This window comes from Calypte anna, chromosome 10 (assembly GCF_003957555.1).
Source record: "Calypte anna isolate BGI_N300 chromosome 10, bCalAnn1_v1.p, whole genome shotgun sequence".
NCBI classification, from domain to species: Eukaryota; Metazoa; Chordata; class Aves; order Apodiformes; family Trochilidae; genus Calypte; species Calypte anna.
This window is the reverse complement of record NC_044256.1, coordinates 2,555,501-2,562,534: the sequence shown is the minus strand read 5'-3', so window position 1 is coordinate 2,562,534 and position 7,034 is coordinate 2,555,501. Positions and strand designations below refer to the sequence as shown.

The following is a 7,034-nucleotide window of genomic DNA, read 5'->3' as shown; positions in this document are numbered from 1 at the left end:
TGAGGTGCAAATAAATACCTTGAAGAAGTCTCACGTTTTTTTTTTTTTTTTTTTTTTTTTTGTCAGTGTTTTATTTTTAAAAACAGGTGAATCCACTTTTTATACATCATTGCACTTCAACAAATACACAGAACACAAGTTCATGCATCTACAGTTACGCACATCATGAGAACCCTGTTAGGTCTATTTCTACAATCTTTAAATCATGAGAAATTACAGTGTCAAACTAAAGAGTATAACTAGTTGCATAGAATATCACCATGCTTAACATCTCATCATTTAAACAAAAAAACCAGAAAACAAAACAAAAAAAACCGAAACAAACAAAAAAAAAGAAACCAAGAAAATTACAAAAGTTTGCCTGAATTGAATGTACAAGAATATGTTGAACACATCAGTGCAAAAGGATTTGAGAATTTACATGAGTTAACAAAAAACCAAAAAAAAAAAACCCACTTAAAAAGCAATCATATATATATATATATTTATAAACTGAAGTCTTGTTGGTTTTCAACTGCATTCCACCACCACGTCGAACCATTCCAGCTTGTAAAGTCTGATTATAGGACACCCAAGTCTCTCTACATAGGTTAAGCCCTTAAGGTAATTTCAATTTATATTACTTCTCTAAGTACCAGAACAGTAGAATCCTCTCACCTCTCAGACATACAGTAAGGAATGAATATCAGCAGCTTCAAAATGAAACACGATTACTGTATTTTGGTTTTCCCTCTCCCCCAAAATATAAATATATACTGTATATATTTGTAAGTTCTGCTGTACTTTACAAAAAAGTCTCACTAGATGGCAGCGGTGCGGTTTAGAGCTTTGCCAATTTGAACAGCTACAGGAAGTAAAAAATGGTGCATGCGTGAACCAGCTCACTACTGCTAATGTTTAAATAGATTAAGGAAGGGGGGGGAAGAAGAAAGAAAGGGAAAAAAAGAAAAGAAGAAAAAAAAAAAAGAGAAAGAAAAGAAAAGCAACATTCACAGCACATCAAGCCCAAAATAGTTTACACCTTCTACACTGAAGCATTATTAAAATTTATCTGGCTAGGTCATCTTTACAGGAGAGGCTAAATAAGGCATGCGTTAGACAGTCATATTGTTCTCACTTGAAAAGGAAAAAAAAAAAAATAATAATCAGACAGAACTGGAGTCTAGAACCAAGAGTTCCAACCCTTAAATTTAGCAGGTCATATTGCCATCAGTCTCTCAGAAACTTAAAGCTCTAAAAAAGAAACAAGAAAAGGTGCTAGTCAATGCCTGGCAGCATTCCCAACCTCCCCTGCAGCGCTCACCAGCCCTTCTGCTCCCCCACCAGGGGCAGCTCCGGAGTTTTAAGCTTGGATGAGGAGGGGGGGGAGGGGGGTTGGTGTTTGCTTTGCTTTTTAATTAGCAATATGAATGGCCATGCAGGGTTTGAGAGCTACCAGATCATTAAACTGCCTGCATATTATATAAAATATAAGTCTTTTGATAAAGCCCCGGTGCTCTCTCAAGCGTGGCAGAAGGTTGGTGCCACCCCCTGTAGCTGAGGGCTCTGGAAGATGTGGAACAGGTTATGATGTTTATGCACCCCAACCACTACAGGAAAAGGAGCCTGACCATTTCCAGGATGTGTGTGAGCCATACTTACATGATAAGCATTTTTAATTTGTGTTTCTCTGGCGTAAGTTTTTATCTTTATGATTGTTTGTAGAATTGGTTTTCCTGAAGGAAAAAAAAAAAGAAAAAAATTAAAAAGGCACCAAAATCAACCACAAGGGTAGAAAACAAAAATTTAGTTAAGTTATTAAGGTAAGTTACTAAGCATTTAGTTTCTCCTCCTTTTAACTCGGGTGGCTGAATGGAACGTGGATCCTGATCTTGCCACCTTCTTGCCCAGCCCAGTTCACCTCCTACATCAGACATCTTGCTTCCTTTTCAGCTGGTTTTGCTTAAGACATTTCCAGCCAAACATCTCACATAGGCTGCACCAGGCAGTCAGGAAGACCCCAACATCTCACTTCAGCACAAAGAGGTCTTTCTAACTCCAGGACTGTCCAGGTGCTGCTCTTCACTACTAACAACAACCCAAAGGGTCTGTACCCATTCGTAATTCCACCCCTGTGTGCTGTAAGCTCCCATAAACCCTTAAGTTAAGCTGAATAATAATATTTTTTTCCATAAAATGCACTTACATTGGCCCAGCTGGTTCATCATCTGCAGCAAGCAGTCGGATGCAATCCCGGGCGAGGCAAGGAAAGGAAAGGAAAAGAGAATCAGTCTGTGGAGTGTGCACCTCCTGAACTGCCAACAGCACACGGATCTATCTACAGCATTAAAGGCCATTCCACTTGGGAGTGCAAAGATTTCATGGATTTGTTTTTACTGGGGTTGGAGATTTAATGGCAGGTATGTTGCTTCAATGAGTTAACACTTTGAATGCTTGTCATGAAGAACTGCAACTGTAGCGGACAGATTGCTGCAATATGGTCAAGACTCATCTTGTCCCCAAGTTCCAGTGGTTCAATCTCATAAAATAGATGAGAGGGACAAACCAACGTTTCAGTTGTAAAATCCTGCTGGTGGTTTTCTTGCTGTGATTTATTTTAAATAGATCTATTTAGTGTTTGTTTTTTTTTTTTAAGGGGTTCTTCAAGTGCTGATGGGAAATTCTGGGTCTCTACACCCAGCAGGGTACAAACACCATCTGCTCATCTTCCCCCAGGGGGTGACAGAACCTCACTCAACACGTTCCACTCTTCTCAGTGTCTGCTTAAACAGAGCAGGTCCAGAGGAGGCTGGAGGTGCAATAATACACGACCCAAACTGGTCCTTGGAGAGCAGCAGACGTGGTGCCTGCCTCTGACAGGCACAGGAGGAGTTTGGGGGTTGTCACCCCTCCAGACATTGACAGACTTCTGCCTGTGTCTCTGGACAAAAAGATAATATTTTAAAAACTAGGAAAAAAAAAAAATCTGCTAATGAGGAATGTTCCCATTAGCTCTTTGGTGACAGATTGAGCACCGTTTTCTTTAATTATAAACCACCTTGGTTTGCTCCCCAGCTGCAGTACAGGAGGCAGGAGTGCATTTCAGCAGCAAAAAGGGAAAAAAAAAAAAAAAAAAGAAAAAAAGAAAAAATCAGGAAGTTAACGTTCCTCTCGGGGTGTTTTTGGGGGGACCAATTCAGGGCCTGCAGTTTTGGCACTCAATAATTGCTGTTCCCAGCTCATGCTAGAGGGGGAAAGGGGAGGGATAACTTTTTCCACGGAAGTCTTTCAGAAACTCTCAGCAGGATTCCACAAGGGTGCTTAGTGCACATGAAGCAGTTATGGAAATTACAGTCTTAACAGTGTAGGCATCTGCATGAGCACACGCTGGGAGTAATGTCAGTCAGAGGGGACATTACTCCTCCTTCATCTCCAAGGCAACGGAGAGGCAAAGCCACCGCTAGCACAGACAGTGACCCGAACAAAAAAAACCAAACCAAACCAAACAAAAAGATTTCAAAAGAAAGAACTGACCACAAACCAAGAGCTTTACAGCCAAAAAATAACACACTAGCGACACACCGAGTGTCCACAGAAGTCCATTACCAGCAACAGTGAACTATCAGACAAGGTACAGAGAGAACTAGGACTAGGTAAGGACAACCAGACATCAATGTGCTGTTGTATATACAGTGAGATATACAGAGACACATCAGGTGCTGAAACACAGAGCACAGCAGTAGATCTACAACTCCCACCTCCACAAACATCTTTTGATTCACAAAAGATCTGAAAGAAACTGAGCTAGGTACTCTGCACACAGGGTGGGGAGAGCCTGGGACAGACAGGGAGCCCCCTTGGTGTCCCCACCCCCCACCCCTCAGCTTCAGGGATCTCAGCTTTCTAACAAGCATCACCACCAACTTTTGAGTTTGTTTGGCTGGACTTCAGAACTACCAAACTGCACAACTGTTACGAGCTTCTCTCTCACTACAAAATAACCCTTTTCCCTTCTCCCTTAAAATGTTTAGGTGCCTGTTTTAGAGTTTTGTGTCTTTGAAGGAAAAAAAAAAAAAAAGCTTTCACATTTATAAAGGCTGCCATCAGGTCTTTTCCAAACACAGATCCAACATTCCTACTGGAATACTTGTTACAGGGTGGATCGCCACCATTCAGCCCCTTTCCCATCTAGAACCTGAATAAGTTGGAGGAAATGATCTCTGTGTTACTGTCCTGGCAGCCACGAAACTGCTGGAAAATCATCCCCAGTACAGTACAGACACAGACCGGAGCCGCAGCCAAATCAGGGGGCAACAGAACAACAGAAAAATAAGTACATAATTACACTAAATAAAGATTGAAAATAAAAATAAACAAACAAAAAAATATATATAAAAACCAACAAACCAAACCAGCAAACCGAAATCCAAATTAGTTGTGAACGTGAATGAAAGTTTTAAGAGAAAGTGTTAACATTATGACTTGTGCATTGTATAGACTGAAGCGGAGATTAAACAAACTCCAAAGCATGCAGATCTCTCACTTACCACCATTTTTTAAGGGTATGATGCAATTGAAGGGGGGGGAAAAAAAAGAAAAAAGAAAAAAAAAAAAAAGAAGTCATAGTAACCGACAAGTGTTAATATATCTCAAAACTTTCATGCCAGACCACCTGCTCTAGTACCTGCTTGTCTTCAGCAGTCTGTAACACCTATGGCCAGCAAGAACATCCTCCTGGGATGTGGCTTCATTCCATCCCGCTCCCAAAACACTGCCAGGTGAGCTGGAATTTTATAAACTAACCACAGCTAACTCCTCCTTTTCCTGGGAATGCTTTCTGAATGTGGAGGGGGCTTGCAGGCTCCAAACCCCCCCGTTACTTGTTAAAACCCCAACAAGCCAAGCCTTCTGCCTGAGTGATTATCTGCTGAGTGCTGCCCTGACACAGCACATTTCAGAAGGGAAAGGTTACAGCTGCTGCTGTCTTCAGAGCATCGTGTAACACGTGTAACAGATCCTTCCAGGCAAAAATATCTGGGCATTAAAATTGCAAGATGATGACAAAGAGATTTGCTTGGTATTAACTGTCTGGGAATGTAACTCGTGCTTGAGAAGTCCGAGGAGCCCTTTGGAAGATTTATTTTGTGTCAAATTCACTTTGTAGAGCCTCTTTCTGACTGGGGGGTGTTAAAAATGAAACTTTAGTGGGTATCTCCAGTATTAAGGTTCAAATTTTTGCATCCAAAGGGGCTCTATGTGTCTGCTTGGGCTTTCAGGCTCACACAGAAATCTACTCAGAGAGGAGTCGAGTTGAGCAGCTTTGAGAAGCAGATCCTTGTCCTCAGACCTCTCTTTACAGATCAACAGTGAAATGGAGATTATTCAAATCAAGCTTGTGTGCAATCTCTGTTCAAATGCTCAAAATGAGCAGCCAATGCAGCTTGGGGGGGGTGGGGGTCTTGTATTAAAACAAAACTTCTACAGTCTGCAAAGAGGCCACTGGGGAGTTTTTATATTAAAAAACTACCTTGAGACTTTGCTTTCTGGGAAGAGAAAATCTGACAGTGGCTTAAAACACTTCTGAGAATTTTAGATGTGTTTGCCCAGGTTGGACAAATTAACCTCTTTTGTAAAGAAAGAATTTTCTTAACTCAGAAAAGATTTGGCAGGCCCTGTGCTGAGCACTCAGAGTGACCACAGCCAGGCAGGGCTGTGCAGCTGTTTGAGAGGGCACAGGGCACAGCAGCTTCATCAGTGGGAATGTTTTGGGGGGAGAAAAGGTGAATGGAGCTGCTGCTCACCTTGCTCCTTCAAGCAAACCAAGAAAAGTCAAGCAGCTGCTCCAAAATGGAATGAAGGCACAAATGGATCAGCACTGGAGAAGCTCTGGCCAAGATTACTTACTTCAGGCTGGAGAAACTGTGATCCTCTAATAGAATCTAGAAGCAATTAGTTTAGAAAGGCCCAGCAGAGCCAGGATATTTGATTACCACTGGGATACACTGATGCTTGCTCAGTGTTGAAAGCTACACAGTTGTGGGACGTGGCTGTCTGACTGGTTTCTCCCCCTGATGAATTTTAAGCATGGGAGAGAAAGGTGTGGGTAACAGGGGGGAAAAAAAAAGCAAATTCAACTTGTAAGTAGGTAAACTGTTTCAGTGAAAACATTTTGGTTTTTTAATTACTTACAGTAATAGCAGGAACAGGGAAAGTCAAGAAAAAAAATAATAGGAATCTTAGAAAGAATGTGGGGGTATGGATGGAGCTTCTGCAGAGCCAGAGCAGAAAAATAATGTATGGGAAGTCTTTATATTTAGCTGAGAAATGAAAAGGAAAGAATGGAAAGGAAAATGTGTTAACCCAGTCACCTCATGGCTTTGAGCTAAGGATCATGTAGAATATGGATTTTAAAGTAAAAACTGTTTACATTCCTAGGGGGGAATGTAGCCAAGAAGTTTTTACTTTCTACTTACCCCAGAACACACCCTTTCAAATAGTGTCTTTCTAATTTTAGGCTACATAATCCAACAACCACAGAAAAAAAAATGCTTTCTTTAGGAATCTTGAATATGCTACGTTCAGGTCACAATGGCTGATTGCTCCAGCACCCAAAACCTACCAGCTGAAGCTGTACCACAGAGGAAAAAAAAAACCAAACAGTTTTGCTTCTGTTTTTGTCAGGAAAGGCAAAGCAGGTTACATTCTGAGCCGAGGACATCTAGCAGTCCCCCTGCTGGGACTCTCACATGCAGTGATGTGTCCCTGGCCCCACACATGCCACACTCATGCACCTTCCATCACCAAAGCCACTTGGGAGGCCCTCCTGATTTTACAGCCCAACCCCTCCCTGCACAAGGCACGTGAGCCAGGTGTTGCTTCCTCAGGTGTAAAGCAAGTCAAAACTCGCCTTCTGAAAGGATGCAGAGGGTGAAAGGATGCAGAAGGGGAAGCACAACCTGCCCTCTCTTCCTCCTTCCAGCACATAATTTGGATGCAAGGGGCCTCACATCCCCGGGGAGGTTACAGGAGGTACTCACTGTTGTCACCTCCCTCCC

General features: G+C 42.0%; 1 protein-coding gene across 2 annotated transcripts in view; it reads right to left on the bottom strand.

The window, feature by feature from the left end:
- Positions 1-35: 35 nt before the first annotated feature.
- The window catches only part of NPTN (neuroplastin), a 58,773-nt gene continuing 51,774 nt past the window's right edge, over positions 36-7,034 (bottom strand). The window contains exons 6-8 of one of the 2 annotated variants that reach the window (XM_030457237.1): positions 2,186-2,195; positions 1,642-1,715; positions 36-1,233 (exon numbers count right to left, since the gene is read on the bottom strand). In XM_030457237.1, the coding sequence (XP_030313097.1) occupies positions 1,655-1,715; positions 2,186-2,195 (71 nt within the window). In that variant the 3' untranslated portion in view covers positions 36-1,233; positions 1,642-1,654. Of the gene's footprint in view, positions 1,234-1,641; positions 1,716-2,185; positions 2,208-7,034 lie in introns of both variants that reach the window. The other variant, XM_030457236.1, reaches the window with a different exon arrangement.